General features: G+C 38.0%; 1 protein-coding gene across 2 annotated transcripts in view; it reads right to left on the bottom strand.

Annotated features, from left to right (window-relative positions):
- Positions 1-17,684: 17,684 nt before the first annotated feature.
- Positions 17,685-20,890, bottom strand: part of LOC120515738 (TPR and ankyrin repeat-containing protein 1-like) — a 220,052-nt gene continuing 216,846 nt past the window's right edge. For both annotated transcript variants that reach the window (XM_039737015.1, XM_039737016.1), the window contains exon 24: positions 17,685-18,134. In XM_039737015.1, coding sequence (XP_039592949.1) covers positions 18,013-18,134 — 122 coding nt within the window. In that variant the 3' untranslated portion in view covers positions 17,685-18,012. The remainder of the gene's footprint in view (positions 18,135-20,890) is intronic.

Below are 20,890 nucleotides of genomic sequence, written 5' to 3'. Positions count from 1 at the left end.
AGTTTATTAGGGTACAGAGAAAAAAGGCACACTGTGGGGAAAAAGCACGAAATGTCAACTTCAGTCTCGACATTTCCACTTTAATCACGTAGTTTATTTTGTCATTTAGTAGAACATTATAAACTTCATCTTAAAATCGTTTAATCAACCAGTTTCTCAAATCACATCGTATTTAAAGTAGCACGTTAAATGCTTTGTTTTGTATTTGATCTTCTATGTGCTCTATGTGTGTGAATCATTACTTGCTTCTTTAACTGGCTCTCTTCCTCCAACTGGACACAGAGTCCATTACATTTGTGATATTACAGCTCTCTGAATAACTAAAATACTGAGATGTATACGTGATATCATTTTCATGATGATAGAAGCTAAAGCACATTATTAAACATGTGTTTCATGAGCCTCGTGCTCATGACAAGCATTTATCTTTTGTCGAAATTTGTCATTTTCTCTTTCTGTTTTATATGCAATATATATTGGCGTGGCTGCCCCAAGAGTCCTTACTTTTCTTTCCCCAAGTAACCGATCGCCACACAATCAGCTCTGTAATAGACGTTAAGCCATCTGTAAGCTTAGCGCCGTTTCTTCAAAACGTTTAAAGAACATTGAAATATCTTCGTAGTACATGTTTAATTATTCTATCCTTCACGACACTCCCAGTGAAGAATATAGATTATTTAAATGAAGTTAAAGTTTTATGTGTATAATTTAACAAACATATTTTGCTGCATTTCACCTTAAAAATGATATTGTCATCATATGTAAATACGCTTTATAAAGTGGCGCAGGTTGTGTAATATTATAACTGTAGTGCAAGTTTACAGTGGGGTGATTGTACTTATAAGTACAAACCATTCTACAAGGAGCAATTGATTGAGTGCATTTAAAGTTCTTGGGATTAAACTGTTTCTGAACCGCGAGGTCTGTACAGGAAAGGCTTTAAAACGTTTTGCAGTGGCTGAGACAGCGTGTCCTTAAAGCTGTATACCGATAATTCTCTTTCCGATCAGCTGCTGCTGTGATTCACACTCAGATACAGTGATATAAATACTCTGAGTCGTGCAGTGAGAGTAATAAGGAAAAAGATGATCCGCTGTGGCAACTCCTAACGGGAGGAGCTGAAAGAAGAAGAAGAAGAAGGTGCAGTGAGAGTAACAACGCTAAAGCAGTTATGGTATTTGGAATACTATGGCTGTTCCCTGGACCATTATATTGTTACGAGTTAATTACAATCAGATGCATTACACTAATAAACAATATGAGGTTAGTTTCTGTGTATTTATAAAGCCGCGTCATGAAAATAATGAGTAATCACACAAGAACAGTACCATTGCTTTGACGCTGAGTGCCGCCAGTTTGCAAAACCGAGCGGAGAACTTGCGTACGACAAGGCATGAGGTACCATGGAAAAGTGCGTGGCTTTATGCCAAGTGTAGGTTTTATACATCGCGATTTGAACGTGGAAAAGTTCTTACGCAACATTTCTGTGCGTACGCACCGTTTATACATGAGGCCCCAGGTGATTTTTGGACCTGCAGCCTTACAAGTTTACCGTTGCTTATCGCCGGGGTCCCCTTCAAGCCAATGCCGATGCTCTCTCCTGGGTTCATGACCTCTTCCCGACCCGATGGGTCTGGGCTGGGGGGGGGTCATGTCACGCACGTGCGATTAGGGGGCCGCGTAAGGACCTAAAGTGTAGCGTGAAAGCACATGCCAGATGGGATTGGCGGGGTACTAACCTCTCTCTCTTTTATTCTGCAGAAAGAAAGACGCCATGTCGAGTCCTGATGACGTCATCCATCCCAGAATCCATCTCGGTTCCTTCCCAGCATTCATCTCTTCTCATTTCCGGTCCCTCACCATAAATCTTCTCCCATTCAACCATTCTAGCAGTCTCTATTATATGAACAATTACTTGTATCATTCTACTTTGGCTCATATTTTGCAGTACTGTATATGGGGCCAGAAAACCCCAAACCTTTATGTGTATTTTGTCTTCTTATAACACTGATCTGATGAGATCACTGCCAAGATGGACTGGGAAGGAGCTCATTTTTATTAAGTTGCATTTTAGTCCCAATGTGCAGGAGTTCAGTTTTGTTGCAATTTAATTTTAAAGAGTTCTGCTCCATCCAGGTTTTAATTTCACTAAAGCAGGTTGTGAGCTGAGAAAACTCTGATGAAGTTCCACTTTTAACATTGAAGTAGAGTTGAGTATCATTTGCATAAAGATGATAACCCAGTCCATAGTTACGAATAATGTGGCCAAGGGGAAGCATATAAATACAGAAGAGAAGAGGGACAAGGAAAGAGCCCTGAGGAACTCCTTGTGTGACTGGCGCTGAGCTGGATCTGCTGTTGCCAAGGCTAACAAACTCTTGCCTATCAATCAGATAGGACTTGAACCACTGGAGGGCAGTGCCAGAGATACCCAGCATGTTCTCCATTCTGGACAGTAGAATGTCATGTCTGACAGTGTCAAATGTTGCACTGAGGTCTAATAGAATTAATATGCTGGTTTGTCCAGAGTCTGCTGCCATAAGCAAATCATTGGTTACCCGTAGCAGAGCAGTTTCACAGCTGTGCTGCACCCTGAACCAGACTGAAAGGGTTCCATCAAATTATTAGAGGTTAAGTAATTGGTGAGCTGGGAGACTACAACACGCTCAAGAACTTTTGACAGGAAAGGTAAGTGGGAAATAGGCCAAAAGTTGTTAAGATTGTCAGCATCAAGACCAGACTTTTTTAACATTGGGGTTACAGAAGAGAATTTAAAAGTGAGCGGCGCAGAGCCAGTGTCAAGGGATGAGTTTATTATTGTTGTAACAGTCGGGATTATGGCATGAAGGCAGGATTTAAGTAGTGTGCCGGGGATGGGGTCCAGTACACAAGTAGTCGGCCTCTTCTTACAAAGCAGGTTATTAACAAACGCAGATGTGACTGGTGAGAACTTAGAGAAGGAGCTGGATGGAGTGGGAAAACAGGGAGAGATATAAACAGATGATGTATTTACGTTAGTTGAATTATTTAGATCTTTAATTTTGTTACGGAAAAGGTGGAGGAATTCCTCACAGACATCAGCAGAAGAGGTAGTTGGGCCAGATGTGGGCTGGAGTAGTTTATTAACTACAGAAAACAAAACCAAGCGATACTGTTTGCTACACCCTTAGTCATTATTATTATTATTATTATTATTATTATTATTATTATTATTATTATTATTATTATTATTATTATTATTATTAATAATAATAATAATAGGGCGGCACGGTGGCACAGTGGGTAGCGCTGCTGCCTCACAGTTAGGAGACCTGGGTTCGTTTCCCGGGTCCTCCCTGCGTGGAGTTTGCATGTTCTCCCCGTGTCTGCATGGGTTTCCTCCAAGTGCTCAGTTTCCACCCACAGTCCAAAGACATGCAGGTTAGGTGCATTGGCGATTCTAAATTGTCCCTAGTGTGTGCCCTGTGGTGGGCTGGCACCCTGCCTGGGGTTTGTTTCCTGCCTTGCACCCTGTGTTGGCTGGGATTGGCCCCAGCAGACTCCCGTGACCCTGTGGATTGGATAATAATAATAATAATATTTAGGCCTTCATTTATAAAGAAAACAAATGAAAACGTTATATTTAAGTTAGTGATGTGTGCTGATTTGTTTAGATATTATTTATTTATTTATTTATTGAGTGCTAATATTAAAGCTGTAATAAGAAATACTAAGGTAGTGGATTCAGGGAATGGTAGTTGGGGGGGTGTTGGGGCCCAAGAAGAAGGTTAGGGCCCCAGTTTAGCCTGGGGCAGCACTGCACAAAACATACAATACTTACAATCATACAAGCAAGAATTGACAAGAAAAGCCCAAAGTTGCATTCCTTTTTACCAGCATACAGTTGCAATCAGCAGTATTCAAACCCCCACCTCAAAAGACATCATAGTGATATGAATCAAGGTTAATGAAAATATAGCTTAATAACTGTTTTCAGTAAGTGCTGACAAACATCTAAACTGCTCTGTTGGGGTCGTTGCCCATTCTTCATGTGCAAAAGCCTTGAGCTCATTTATGTTTTGTGGCTTCCATGCCATAACAGCCTTCTTTAAATCCCACCAAAGATTTTCAATAGGATTTAAATCTGGGAATTGAGAAGGCCACTCCAGGACATTCCAAGTTCTATTTCTCAACCAAGCTTTGGTTAACTTGAGTTGTGCTTGGGATCATTGTCTTGCTGGAAAGTCCACTGATCACCATGATTTAAATTTTGAACAGAAGGCATCACGTTCCTCTTTAAAATGGCCAGGGGCCTCATGTATAAACGATGCGTGCGCACAGAAATGTTGCGTAAGAACTTTTCCACGTTCAAATCGCGATGTATAAAACCTACACTTGGCGTAAAGCCACGCACTTTTCCACGATACCTCATGCCTTGTCGTACGCAAGTTCTCCGCTCGGTTTTGCAGACTGATGGCACCCAGCGTCAAAGCAATGGTACTGTTCTTGTGTGATTACTCATTATTTTCACGACGCGGCTTTATAAATACACAGAAACTAACTGCATATTGTTTATTTGTGTAATGCATCTGATTGTAATTAACTCGTAACAATATAATGGTCCAGGGAACAGCCATAGTATTCCAAATACCATAACTGCTCTCACTTCTCCTTCTTCTTCTTCTTCTTCTTCTTCTTCTTCTTCTTCTTTCAGCTGCTCCCGTTAGGAGTTGCCACAGCGGATCATCTTTTTTCTTATTACTCTCACTGCACGACTCAGAGTATTTATATCACTGTATCTGAGTGTGAATCACAGCAGCAGCTGATCGGAAAGAGAATTATCGGTATACAGCTTTAAGGACACGCTGTCTCAGCCACTGCAAAACGTTTTAAAGCCTTTCCTGTACAGACCTCGCGGTTCAGAAACAGTTTAATCCCAAGAACTTTAAATGCACTCAATCAATTGCTCCTTGTAGAATGGTTTGTACTTATAAGTACAATCACCTCACTGTAAACTTGCACTACAGTTATAATATCTCACAACCTGGGCCACTTTATAAAGCACGTATTTACATATGATGACGATATTAATTTTTAAGGTGAAATGCAGCAAAATTTGTTTGTTAAATTATACACATAAAACTTTAACTTCATTTAAATAATCTATATTCTTCACTGGGAGTGTCGTGAAGGATAGAATAATTAAACATGTACTACGAAGATATTTCAATGTTCTTTAAATGTTTTGAAGAATCGGCTAAGCTTACAGATGGCTTAACTTCTATTACAGAGCTGATTGTATGGCGATCGGTTACTTGGGGAAAGAAAAGCAAGGACTCTTGGGGCGGCCACGCCAATATATATTGAATATAAAACAGAAAGAGAAAATAACAACACAGCTAAAAACGCAGCGATAAATTTCGACAAAAGATAAATGCTTGTCATGAGCACGAGGCTCATGAAACACATGTATACTAATAAAAGGCAAAGCCCTCACTCATTCACTCACTGACTCACTCACTCACTGACTCATCACTAATTCTCCAACTTCCCGTGTAGGTAGAAGGCTGAAATTTGGCAGGCTCATTCCTTACAGCTTACTTACAAAAGTTGGGCAGGTTTCATTTCGAAATTCTACGCCTAATGGTCATAACTGGAAGGTATTTTTCTCCATTAACTGTAATGGAGTTGAGCTGGAATGACGTGGGGGGGCGGAGTTTCGTGTGACATCATCACGCCTCCCACGTAATCACGTGAACTGACTGTCAACGCAGTGCGTAGAAAACCAGGAAGACCTCCAAAAAGCGCTTAAGAAAACATGCATTATATAATTGAGAAGGCAGCGAAACAATAAGAAGCGAGCGAGTCACATATACTACCATATTCATGAGTGCTGCTACCTCGGAAAGAAAGCAAGGTGTAAACCTAAACTTTAAATTAAGTTCATAGACAGGCTACGCTGGCGTTTCACATGCCCACAGGTAATGCGGGATACAAGTTTAATGAGAGGACGCAGGATATAAACGAGAGTTTTGATCACTTTGTAACTAAGTTAAAATTGTAGGTGACGGGGTGTGCTTATGCAAATTCCGAGACTGTGTTTGTGGGGGATTGACAGTTAAGGCAGGTGGGGGAGTCACGTCATCATGACCCCTCCCATTTACCTCATTTCGCTCTGAGCTGAGCTCAGCAACACCGTCTTCGAAGCAACTTCAGACTGCCACCAAATACTCACAGAAAAATCCACAAGTTAATACACACACTGTCTCTAGAGTTTCTCCACACTGAATCCTCCAGGCACTACTTACAAAAGGTTACATTGACAATCGTGTTACGTTATTTTTAAAATCTGAGAAGCTTCGATGCATGTGCTCCATAACGCGTTAAAAAATAATGCATTTAATCACACTTTGCATTACAAGCAAAGGGGAGCTTTTGTCAATGCATGATTTCCATGATTACATTGATCAGCGCATCCCGATTCATTTTACCCTCGCACCACCTTAGTTTGAGAAGAAGTATGAAAAAATATGAGGTTAACACAGAAAAACAGATCACCAATTCAAGCTTTATGAATAATCGATTCGCCATCAATAATTGTTTTGGTAAAGCCATCCTCCTCCTTCCATTTTATAATTTTTCCGCCATTAGCCATGATTAAATGAACGGTAAATAAAGTAAGAGCAAAGCGAGGGTGACTTATTTAGGCAGGCATATATATGACAGCAACACTCATGACAATGTCAATCATGTTACGTTATTATTAAAATGTTTCCTTTTCTTTTTCATTACTTCTTTAACACACTACTTCTCCGCTGCGAGGCGCGGGTATTTTGCTATATATATAATATTTGAATTACCTCCAAAGAGCGCTGAGACTTTTGATATCATGAACGTGTCTGCAAACTGTGGTCTCCTGCCCTTCAAAAGTCGAGCAGCCAGCGCGCGTGCATAGCTGTGCCGGCCTTTGAGACGCTGACTGCGCTTCTGCCTTAAGTCAAAGTGAGCACTTTTAATTTTTTTCATCCTCCCCCTGCGCTATAGCCCAGACAAGTGCAAACACGGGACCCCTTTTCTACACCACGGCAAAATAATATTAAGGCGATTCACACTTTCTTTGCACGATATGATTATGAGGTCCTCACCGGATTATGAAGACACGCACAGTGGAGGACTGACAGTGCCATCACAGCCGATTAATGGCGGGACGCCTCACCAGTCTACACAAGACCCACCGCGACTGTCCCCAAAAGGCGATCATAACGCCAGCTTAACACATCTCTATACTATATAAAAGAAAAAGGCAACTTTCCTTTCTTTACACCTTTTTCCTTTTATCCCAAACCAAAGCCTTTCTCTCTTAACACTGCAGAGGACACAAAACTAATTTTCTTTAAATGCCGGTAAGGCACATTACCAGAGGCACAAATTTGAACGTTCACATAGAAAATGTAATTTCTATACCACAGCCGTCGTGTAGCGCCTTTCAAAAGGGATCTACTACCGAGATGATCCATATATATTTTAGCTGCTGTTAGTTACTTACCTGTTGTGTTACACAGTCTTTAAAATGTAGTTTACCCGCAACCACTCCAGTAGTGCTCAATGTACCTGTACTTCTTAAAACGTTAATGTTTTACTGTTTAATAACTTATAGACTATATTTTATTATTTTTCCCTTGCACTCAGTGACCAAAGCTATACACACACATATAGACACATACAAACATACACACAAGTATATGTATGTGTATATATATATATATATATATATATATATATATACACACACACACACCCTATCTACATTATATATATATATATATATACACACACACACATACATACATACACACATATATATAATTTGTGTGTGTGTATGTATGTATGTATGTGTGTGTATATATGATGTAGATAGGTATGTATATATATATATATATATATGTGTATATGTAGATATGTATATAGATATGTAGATATGAAGATATGTATGTGTATATATATGTATATATCTATGTATGTATGTATGTGTGTGTGTGTGTGTGTATATATGACAGCAGCAATCCAAGCTGTGAGAAAACAGTAAAAAGGAGGCGTGTCAGACGTTGTGGTACATTTTCTGATGCAGCTAGACGAAAACAACGTTGTGATGCTGCCGCCAAATACACAAAACAATTACTTTGACAATCATGTTACATTATTTTTAAAATGTTTCCTTTTCTTTCTCTTTCCTTCTTTAACACACTACTTCTCCAAGCGCAGGTATATATATATATATATATATATATATATATATATATAGATAGATATGAGAACAAATATATATATATATATATATATAGATAGATAGATAGATAGATATATATATATATATATATATATATATATATATAGATAGATATGAGAACAACATATATATATATACAAAACAATTACATTAACAATCATGTTACATTATTTTTTTAATTTTTCCTTTTCTTTTTCGTACCTTCTTTAACACACTACTTCTCCGCTGCGAAGCGCGGGTATTCTGCTAGTGTTTAATAATGTGCTTTAGCTCCTATCATCATGAAAATGACATCACGTATACATCTCAGTATTTTAGTTATTCAGAGAGCTGTAATATCACAAATGTAATGGACTCTGTGTCCAGTTGGAGGAAGAGAGCCAGTTTAAGAAGCAAGTAGTGATTCACACACATAGATCACACTTCCTCAAAGTGCCATGGATGTTCTTGCAGCGCCTATTTTAACCATTATCAATAGTTCATTACTGCATGGCACCGTACCTGATGCACTAAAAGTGTCAGTCATTAAACCTTTACTTAAAAAGTCAGACCTAGACCCACACATACTAAATAACTATAGGCCTATTTCAAATTTACCATTTCTCTCTAAAATACTAGAGAAAGTAGTCGCCAGTCAGCTTCAGTCACACCTTACGCATTACAATTTATTTGAGAAATTCCAGTCTGGCTTTCGCACTGGTCATAGTACAGAAACGGCACTAACACGGGTTGTAAATGACATTCTGATATCCTCTGATGAAGGAAATTCCACTGTAATTATGTTGTTGGACTTAAGTGCAGCATTTGACACCATTGACCATTCTATTTTACTGCACAGGCTAGAAAACGATGTTGGGCTTACAGGCCCCGTGCTCGCTTGGTTCAGTTCTTATTTATCAAATCGATTCCAGTATGTACAGAAATGTGCAGACAGTACTCCATCATTATACACAGAAGTTCAATATGGTGTCCCGCAGGGCTCAGTACTGGGACCTTTACTGTTTTCACTTTACATGCTTCCACTGGGATCTCTCATTAGGAAACATAATGTTAATTTTCACTGTATGCAGATGACACCCAGTTATACCTTTCATTTAAATCAAATGAAGTTTCTCCGATGTTGTCTTTAATTAGTTGTGTTAGTGAATTAAAGGAATGGATGAATGAGAACTACTTGTCTTTAAATACAGATAAAACAGAGATGTTAATTGTTGAGGGAATGACGCTGATCACAGCAATATTTTGTCGTCATTTAACTCAGTTGGAATCCCAATTAATTTTACTGAATCAGCCCGCAATCTAGGAGTTATCTTTGACTCTAGCATGTCATTTAAAGCGCATATTACAAAGTCGTCCAAAACATGTTTTTACCATCTTAAAAATATAGGAAATTAAGGCGCTTTCTAAATAAACAGGATTGTGAGAAATTAATTCATGCATTTATCTCTAGTAGGATTGACTACTGCAATGCGGTGTTCACTGGCTGTTCAAACTGTTCTTTATACAGCCTCCAGTTAATCCAAAATGCCACTGCAAGAATTATTACAAGAACAAGAAAATATGAACACATAACCCCAGTTCTTAAATCTTTACACTGGCTCCCAGTTAAGTTTAGGGCAGATTTCAAAATCCTCCTTTTAACATATAATGCATTAAATGGCCAAGGTCCGGCTTACTTGTCTGAACTTATCATGACTTACAAACCTGAGCGCACATTAAGATCTCAAGATGCCGGTCTGCTTAGGATTCCAAGGATTAATAAAATAACAGTGGGAGGTCGAGCTTTTAGTTACAGGGCCCCTAAACTGTGGAATGGTCTTCTGCTTCCATAAGAGATGCCCCTCGGTCTCAGCCTTTAAATCCCGGCTGAAGACTCACTACTTCAGTTTAGCATATCCTGACTAGAGCTGCTGATTAACTGTACATACTGCATCTCTGTTGTTAGTCATTAGCACTATAACATAAGTAACATGATAATTATATTTGAATACTAACCCTCACCTATTCTGTTTCTTTTCTCGGTACCCAAATGTGGCCATTGGTGCCACGGCCCACCTGCCAAGTTGTTTGCCTGCCTATGGTAAAGTCATCCCTGATGGAGGATCACAGGAATCATGGGAAAGAGGGGTCCTTTCATCGGAGCAACGTTTCAGCCGTGGCATGGCCAAATGGGGAGGCAGCTAGATGGATGAGGTCTCCAGGACTCTAAAAATATCAAAACCTAATTATGTCATATCATCTACTGTTAAACCGTAATTCTAAAATTTTTATTATTATGCTGTCTTAAGGAATTGTTCTGTTCTGTATATTGTATTGTATTGACCCCCTACTTTTGACACCCACTGCACGCCCAACCTACCTGGAAAGGGGTCTCTTTGAACTGCCTTTCCCGAGGTTTCTTCCATTTTTCCCTACAAGGTTTTATTGGGAGTTTTTCCTTGTCTTCTCAGAGAGTCAAGGCTGGGGGCTGTCAAAGGCAGGGCCTGTTAAAGCCCATTGCGGCACTTCCTGTGTGATTTTGGGCTATACAAAAATAAACTGTATTGTATTGTATTGTATTGTATACGAGTAGAAGATCAAATACAAAACAAAGCATTTAACGTGCTACTTTAATTACGATGTGATTTGAGAAACTGGTTGATTAAACGATTTTAAGATGAAGTTCATAATGTTCTACTAAATGACAAAATAAACTACGTGATTAAAGTGGAAATGTCGAGACTGAAGTTGACATTTCGTGCTTTTTCCCCACAGTGTGCCTTTTTTCTCTGTACCTAATAAACTTTCATATGACACTCAGACAGTGGGCTTACAACTCTTCTTTTCACGGCAACTTTGATATGTGACTTCTTTTTTATTTCCGGCACTGTGTGATTTTGTGAATGTGAGCTTTCAAGTTTCTCCAACACGCTATGTCACTCAGATCAACTTCATTTTGTTGATTATACCACGGTTTATTTGAACAAATAGTATGTTTTTCCTTTGCCTCCACTTGGTATTCGCTGAAATTCTTATATTTTCCCCGTGCTTTTCCCATTGTCTTTTCACAGAAGGCTGCGCTTAAGGGCGATTTATATTGATTTGCATATTCAAATAGGCGTAATTCTGGGAGGATTTGGGGCGTTACATAATGCGTGCACGAAGCGTTAGTTTTCACGCTGATCGGGATTTATGTAACGGAAGAACGTGGAAGTTGGAGTACGCACAGATTCCTGCATCTGGATTTTTCTGTGTGTAAACACATTTCGGCTTTTGTGCTTACGCCATGTTGTAGTGCGAGTTCTACGCACGGCGTTATACATGAGGCCCCAGGTATTTCTGGGAATCCATGATGCCAGTTACATGGTCAAGATTGTCAGCTCCTGCAGCAGGAAACATCCCCATATAATCAATGGCTTACCTTCATGGTTGACTGTGTGGATGGTATTTTTTGTTCATTAGCCTGCACACCAGACATACAATTGGTCCATGTGTCCAAACAGTTCCAATTTAGATTCATCAGTCCATAGACGTATTTCCCAAAGCTCTGCAGGCCTATCCAAAATTCACCTGGCATATTCTAGTCAACTTTTGATGTTCTTTGTGGTCAACAATGGAATACATCTTGGAGTGCAGCCATGAAGTCTCTGCTTATGCCCCTGATACACTTGTCCCGGCCTTCATCAAGTCATCATGTAGGTGTTTTGTAGAAACGCGGGGATTTTGTTAGTTGTCCTAAGTGGTTATGGGCTCATGATGAAATGTTGGGTGTTCTCTTCTTGCCAGGCAGGTTTGCAGATGTGTCATAAGTTTTAAACATCCTTATAATGCTCCCAATGGTGCCTCTTGAAAAGTTCAGTTTTTGGGAGATCCTCTTATACCCGAAGCTCTTCAGGTGTAATAAAATAATTTCCTCTCTCAGCTTTTGTGAAAGCTCTTTAGTTTTACCCATGATTGGAACTCACCTTCAACACCTTCATGAATGGGGTTTATATATGCATCGCAGTTGAAGCCAATTAAGGATTAGTATTAGGCTTAATCATGTATTAATTCAACTTTAGGCCATAAAAGTTATTAGAAGGTTTTAAAAACAGCAATATAATATAGGGATTGAATAACTGTGACATGGCTATATTAATAAAATATCCAGTTACTCATGAATACAACATCCTATACTGTATTTTCTTTTTTGATTTTGTGTACAGCTCAATTGATAAAGAAGTCATCCAAAGAAAAATGTAGCTCTTTGAAAAAACTTTCATTGGTCAATCCTTACAATACTTGGGGGGTTTGAATATTTCTGATTGCAACTGTAACTCTGAGATGTGTGAAATCTTTTTTTTGAAGCATTAATGTTCATTGACATTTATTTCCTCAAACATTTGTGTGTCTTAAACATTACAGTTTTTTCTAAATACTGTGGCCAGAATAATTAAACTAATTCTTATATAAGAAGCTTTGTTTGAAGTGAAGCAGTTAAAAGCAGGCTTCCTCTATCGTGGATGGTCAGATACGGCTAGCTGGGAGGCAGGCTATGCATTGTTGACAGGTGTTTGGATGGATGGATGGATGGATGGATGGATGGATGGATGGATAGATAGATAGATAGATAGATAGATAGATAGATAGATAGATAGATAGATAGATAGATAGATAGATACTTTATTAATCCCAAGGGGAAATTCACATAATCCAGCAGGAGTATAATGATACAAAAAACAATATTAAATTAAAGAGTAATAAAAAATGTATGTAAAAACAGACAATAACTTTGAATAAGGTTAACATTTACACCCCGGGTAGAACTGAAGAGTCGCATAGTGTGGGGGAGGAACGATATCCTCAGTCTGTCAGTGGAGCAAGACAGTGACAAAAGTCTGTCACTGAAGCTACTCCTCTGCCTGGAGATGACACTGTTCAGTGGATACAGTGGATTCTTCATGACTGACAGGAGTTTGCTTAGTGCCCGTCACTCTGCTAAAGATGCTAAACTGTCCATGTCTTATCTTTCTTCTCTTTGCCAAGGCAAACTATAGTACATCACTAATTATAGGCCTGTAATAGACACTGCTCTCCTTTCTGCCACAGCTTGACTGTTGGATTGTTTGGGGGCAGCTTTGCCAGAACATTGGCTGCACTTTCACTCTTCTTGAAAAAATCCTGCTGATGGTATGGATGCATTTCTCACGGGAGCATCAAAAGTGTTCACTATGACAAGTTGTTTTATCATTAAATGTCTCATGCAAATTAATATCTACATTTTCATTTTCACTAGTCAAATTGGAATGAGATACAGTATATTTTAAAAATTACCTTTTGTCTAGTCAATGGAGAGCCAGAGCCCCTCCACGCAGAACACAGAATAAGGCAAGAAACACTATATAGGATGCAACTCTGCTGCTGGGCATACACACACCAAACATTTGGCTAATTAACCTAACACTGAGTTCTTTGGGGTTATAGACACAAAAATCAAGTAACAACCCATGCACAGGGAGAACTTACAAACTGCACATATACAAAATCTATGAACTGCATTAGGTGGACTTGACAATATATAAAGTGTGCATTTAAACATTATCATTCCATTTTTTCCAGTAAAAACTAGGAACATTTAAGAAATTCTGTTTTAACATTTAATGCCTTAATTTAATATTTACATTATAATAAGTAAACGTAAATTTTTAGATATCTAAAATAAAATTTTAATTGGGCAGAATTTAATTTTATGACATCAGACCAGTGCAGAAAACATATAAAACTTATTACAGGCCAGTTCTGAGCTGCCAGTTCACTTACTGTGGCATGTGTGGAAGAAAAAGGAACACTCAAATTATTATCAAAACAGATACAGAGACAAATACATTTTAATGACCAGATGTAATTAAATAGTAGTGAAAATGTGAATTCAGGTAACTAATATGACTATTTCGGTGCGTTTCCAAATAATGCATGCAGCACCTATTGTGAAAGCCATGTCTGTCCTTCCGTCCACATGAACCAATTCCCCCTCGAATGTGGACCAATTTTGTTAAAATGTGGTTCACTTATTTTGTCGAGACAGTTCAACTTTTGTTGCAATATCTCCAACAGATGCTATACAAAATTTAGAAGTTTCAAAATCTCCCATTGAAAAGGTTTGACAAAGCTGGAAACATGTCTATCTTAAAACAGAAAAACATTCTGTGCAACTTTAACTATTAATTAGTTTACTGTTTCAATTTGACCTTGACAGCAATTATATCAGCTTGTATTTTTCCTCTTTTTCACCTTCAATAAATGCTACTGAAGACAAACAGATCCTGAATATAAGTTAATAAAACACCAGCAGGGAGGTAGGAAGTTGATCGCTATCAGGAGCTTTTGGTGCGAGATGGCAATCTTCTTTCTGCAAGTCCAGCTTGGCGTACACAGAAACATCTGTATCAGCAAATTGTTTCGGCTTTATGAAGTCTTTTCAGCTTCATGAGCGTAAACTAAATCCTCCTGATGCTTTAACTTGTAACAGGTAAATGAAATGATCCTCCTTATTGTAAAAGTATAAAATTCTAGCAAGCAAAACACAACATTATCTAGACAGAAATAAAGTACTCCGAGACATGTAAGCTTTTATGCACAAGTAAACAAACATTTAATCAGTGTTAACCTGACACTAAACCAACATCAGAGCTTCATTATCAGTAGATTATAATGATTCACAATTTGATTGATGCTATAATTCACTGGGGTGACCAGATGTCCCAGTGACAGGGACAGTCCTGATTTCAGGCAATGTGTCCCAATAAGTAACTGAAGAATATCAAAATGTACCAGTTTGAAGAGTCTAATCTTTTAATAAAAAGTTTTTCAGTGCTGCAAATATTGCATACAAAGAGCATCACAATATTTTTACAACAATGTGTATGAAACACCAAGAATCCCATTTGATTAAGGCAAGGAGAAGCAAGAAGTACACAAAAAATGAAGAGTACTGGCATTTATTTGTTTACATGTCAAGCACTATATTGTAGCATTTGTGTTCATTTATGAAACCGCTTTTTTCCATGCCCTGATCCCTCTCTGATGATGAAATAAAGCAAGCATAAAACAAATGAGGATGGGGTTTATGGGTGGGCATATATCCTACACAAGTGTCCCGATGTGGAACTTCTGCTCATCTTATAATTTATCAACTAAAAGCCACATTTATGTGGTATTCGTAATGGTCAGTAGCTGTAATACAATATGCTTTTCACTTCTGTTATTCCCTAATATTTATCATAACTGAATAGCTTTGCAAATCTCATTTCATGAAAATTACATTGGCTAGACATGCAGAAGTCAAGAAGGAATCAATTGCAAAAGGTTTTTTTTTTTGTTTTTTTTTTTTACGGTAATGTTAATTGTAACTGTGTCTCTCTCTTCATAAGAGGGGTCCCTGTGATAGACTAAAGTCCTGTTCAAGTATGTTTTCAGCCTTTTGCCCAATCCTACCAAGAAAGTCTTTGTCCCCAACAACCCTGAAATAGATTGAGAAGGTTCTAGAACCAACCTACTGAACTCAGTCCATTAAGGACTACAGTACCACTACAGCACACAAATGCACATTAATGTTATGCCATGTGTACATTTTCTAATTTGTTTAACAATTGAACTTAGAATTACAGAGATCCTAAATGTTTGAATTAAAAATGTAACATAACATTCTCAAATGTTCCTAATCCGATTTAGGGTCAATGGGTAGTGGGCCAGTAGCATCTGGTGCACAGCAGGAAGCAACCCTGGACAGGGCCTCAGTTCCATTGATGCACATACTATACTGCACCGGAGTAGGTTCACCTATTAACTGAGCATGCATGTCTTTGGTATGGGGGATGAAAAATGGGGTACATGAAGAAAAACCTATGCTGGTATGAAGTGGACATGCAGACTCTACATGGACCGTTCCTCCAGTTCATAGGGACATTGGATTAATAATGCTAATCATTGCACCTTCACACCACACATTTGAATATGTTGCAAAATGCAGATTTGGACATATAAAATGCAATTTTAACTAGGCAAAATGTTAGGGTATAAATTTCCAATTCTAAGCAGTCAAAATGCAACAAAAATATAAGAAGAATTTCTCAACTTCATATTCCCCCTAGGGACAACTAAAAATCAAATTGCAGATATCTGTATTTCTCCTTTTGATTTGTCATAATGTATTGTAGTGATCTAAAATATGAATTCTGACTAATCTAAATTATATTTTAGATATCACAAATGTAACTGTTCCATCAGTGCCAAATTATGACTAGTTAAGCCAAGGCAGTAGATGTTAAAATGCTTTATCTTACAAAGGTCTTACCCTGCCATTGGACACAAGCAGCACACACTCGCTTGCTTGGCACCTGAGGAATGAGGGTGGAGGTAAGGATGCCATTTTAAGACTACATAAAGGCCACAGCTCCACATAATTTGTAGCACAATCTTGGAGGGTTCAGGTAATTTTATATAATGCCCAAAGTTCAAATGTCCAACCATCCATCCATTATCCAACCCTCTATATCCTAGTTACAGGGTCACGGGGGTCTGCTGGTGCCAATCCCAGCCAGCACAGGGTGCAAGGCAGGAAACAAACCCTGGGCAGGGTGCCAGCCCACCGCAGGGCACACACCCACACACCAAGCACACACTAATGACAATTTAGGATCACCAATGCACCTAACCTGTATGTCTTTGGACTTTGGGAGGAAACCGGAGCACCCGGAGGAAACCCATGCAGACATGGGGAGAACATGCAAACTCCATGTAGGGAGGACATGGGAAGCGAACCCGGATCTCCTAACTGCGAGGCAGCAGTGTGACACCGTGCTGCCCAAGTTCAAATGTGCATATAATTAATCATTTTAAATAAAAATATAAATTCATCTCAAAAAAATACTGAAAAACAATGTAATACATTGCTGGCCTGCAGGAGATGTTAGATATAATACTGTACTTATTTAAAACAAATAAAAGATGGATGCAAATGTCACCTGTAAATAGAAATTTTACTTTAAAGCACTCCAACTCTTACAAATTCTGGGTCTAATAACATATTATTAGAAAGATACATGTGATATGTTACATATTCCACAAAGCAGCTGTGTACATACTGTATATAGTAGGCCCCTTATGTGTAAGCTACTTTGTACCTTTCTGACCTCTCTGTTTTAGCAGAGGCTATTTTACCCATCTACAATCTGTCACACTGTTTCTGCATTGACTCTATAAATGAGATATTACAAAAAAAATTGAATAGTAGGATAATTTAAGTATTAACAACTCAAAATGGTCCTTCTATATTCTGCTTCACGTTTCTTGTTATTGCGTGTTTTGACAAACAGGTCAATGTCAATACTTTGCTTACCATTGCTGCTAATGAAACCCTTAGTATGTGGTCTTCTTTACAAAGATGCGGCATGCTGATGAATGACTGAAAAGATTATAAAAATGTTTTATTATTGTATAATTGAGCTGTACGGAATAAAATTCGCAACAACTTGAACACAAACAAGGTACAGCTACAACACATAAAAAGTGTCAAATTAGCTGGCAATGGATTTCCAGAAAAACAACTGTGCTTTGAATTTTAGGCAAAAGTCTAAATAAGGAAGCAAAATTACAGTAAATGTCACAAGGAACATGGAAAAAGCAGGACATATAGAACAATCAAAATTGTGAGACATTAGCAGTTGAAATAAACGGGAGTATCTTTCTTCTTCTGACTGCGTTGTGCATGCCCACTTCACACAACACCTTTAGCCTTTCCCTTTCCTTCCCTTTTTGCTTTTCTTTCTGCTTTTCCTGGATAATTCATCAAAGTCCTCATGTTCCTGCGCTAGCTCCTCTTCTGTGTCTCCACTCTGCAAGCTCTTCTTTTCTAAAATGAAAAGCAGACAATGATGATCATCATCACCAGTGCAACAAATAACAGGTCAGGTATATTTTATATGACGCGTAATCTCTCACATGGCTCCCAGATGACCTCTTTTCTCAAGCATTTTTTTACCTGCTGACAATTCATAACGGAAAATATTTTAAATTTCTTATCAGGCTTTTCCTCCTTATTATGCCTGACTCCTCATCATTGCACCAATAAATCCACAAAAGGAAGTGCAGTAAATATTTGGACAGCATGTAAAACACACTATTTAATCTCAGCTACCACTGTGTTAAGTCTGTGGACCCTGCAGTGGATTTTACAGTAACTGGCAAAATCCCCAAAAACAGAAATGTCTAGCTATCTTTGCAATGACTTTTATGATGATATCATCATTACACGGTACTTCAGAAAGCAGAAAATAATACAAATTAGACAAGCAGTCCATCCACTGAAGAAACCTCCTTTTGAACATTTCCACTTGCTAAGAAATTGTGTTTGTTTTACTCTTCTGGCTATGCTGCACTGTGACTGTCTATTTTCGTAAACATCTTACTCATAGCTTTGTAGAATGTCTTGCCATTGAGAAAGGCATCCTCTGTATCAGTGGAGGGGATCTGAACCTTTATTCTTGGCAAACCATATGAATTAAAATGTTTTAAAGTGCCACATTTTTGGACTTAAATTTATTAACTACTGAAATCTTATTAGGTAAGACTAAAGATGACATTTCTTTAACCATATGAAAAATGTCATATAATGGGGGGTAAAATGTGTGTATCTTCATTTTTCTTATATACATCTATTTTTTTTATTATTTTTTTAAAGTGTAAACAATAGTATGATTTAATCCATCCATCCATCCATTATGCAACCTGCTATATCCTAACTACAGGGTCACAGGGGTCTGCCAGAGCCAATCCCAGCCAACATAGGGCACAAGGCAGGGAACAAACACCGGACAGGGCACCAGCCCACTGCACGGCACACACAAACACCAAGCACACACTAGGGACAATTTAGAATCACCAATGCACCTAACCTGCATGTCTTTGGACTGTGGGAGGAAACCAGAATACCCGGAGGAAACCCACACAGACACGGGGAGAACATAAAAACTCCACGCACAGAGGGCCTGGGAAGCGAACCCAGGTCTCCTAACTCTGAGGCAGCAGTGCTACCCACTGCGCCACCGTACCACCCCAGTATGGTTTAATGTGAAATAAAAATTACAAAATCTATACTTTTAATTTTACAAAAAATATACAGTTAAAGGAAATGTTTAGTATTTTTCAAGTCAAGGCTATTTCTTCTCAATCATGGTATACATTAATTTGCCATATAAAATTGGACTCTAAAGTGAAATTTATATATGCAGTATTTAAAATTTAAAACTAAAATTTGTCTATTCTTGTGGCTTACAATGGGGCTGAAGCGTACAGTAAGAGCCAATCTTAGAAAGTTAATGCTTTAAGTTAAATTCCATATTAGTGTTTGCTTAGTCATAGCCATAGACAATGGCATAGCCTTTTACCCCCTGTAAGTTAATAAGAGATAAAACTTTTTTGCTATAACTAAGAAACAGTGTGTTAATTGGGTCAGTTGTTGTTTATGGGTCCCAGTGCTAGCAGGGGCTGAAAGACCCATTTACAGCATGAAAATGGGATAGACATACAGTTTTCTGACCATTTAGAAATGGTTTAACTGTATAAGCAACCTTAATAAACCTCACTGACAAACTGAGGAGATTGTTCTTCCCCCACACTATGTGACCCTTTAATTCCACCTGCTGGGGGGGTGGGGGATGGGGGGTAAACGTCAATATTATACACAATTATTGTCTGTTATACCTTCATTGTTATCACTCTTTCATTTAATATTGTTCTTTATCAGTATGCTGCTGCTGGAGTATGTAAATTTCCCCTTGGGATTAATAAAGTATCTATCTATCTATCTATCTATCTATCTATCTATCTATCTATCTATCTATCTATCTATCTATCTAAAAAAATTAAACAAGATTTTAAGGTTTAAACAGAACTTTTCTTAAACAAGAACTTTTCTTTGCTGTATCAATTTTTTTTTAATTTTACTTTGAATTTTTACAAACATTTTTAAACAAAGATATTTTTTTTCTGTGGAATCATTTCGACGCGTCAAGCTATTGCTGAATCCCATTTTGCAAACTAGAGCTGCTGTACTTTGATAATTTTTGGTAAATGCAGCTAGAGGTACATAGGTCCAAAATATGAAAAAAGGCTTAAACTTACCAAATACTTATCCGAATCAGATACTAATCATTTCTTCAGATTGCACAAATATTGCAAAACAGTGTATCAACCTCACTTTGGAAAGGAATAAAATAAATAAATAAATAAATATAACTATTTTTGAGATTTGGCCATTTAAAAAAAAACCTGGTTCTTCATATCATCTCACAAATTTTCTTTGCCTCCTCTCAACCTCCCCAAAGGATGGGGTTTTCTCTAGCTCATTTTGTGAATGCTGTACATGCCATTCTCACTTTATCAACTTCTTATAAGGATAATTTAATTCAGTATTTAGATAAGCAATTTGTCATTTTAAATCGGCAATGCCCAACTACCGTATATCTGACAATACATTTGGCATACTTTCTGAAGTATATTTGTATGAGTCAGAAAATACTGATGAGGAGCTCCAACAGACTGAACAGGAAAAAACAAGGAGGAGAGAAGAATTGGAGAGACATAAAAAGCAAAATATACAAATGAAAG

Source organism: Polypterus senegalus, chromosome 15 (genome assembly GCF_016835505.1).
Source record: "Polypterus senegalus isolate Bchr_013 chromosome 15, ASM1683550v1, whole genome shotgun sequence".
Lineage (NCBI taxonomy): Eukaryota > Metazoa > Chordata > Cladistia > Polypteriformes > Polypteridae > Polypterus > Polypterus senegalus.
This window is presented reverse-complemented; position numbering and strand designations above follow the sequence as displayed.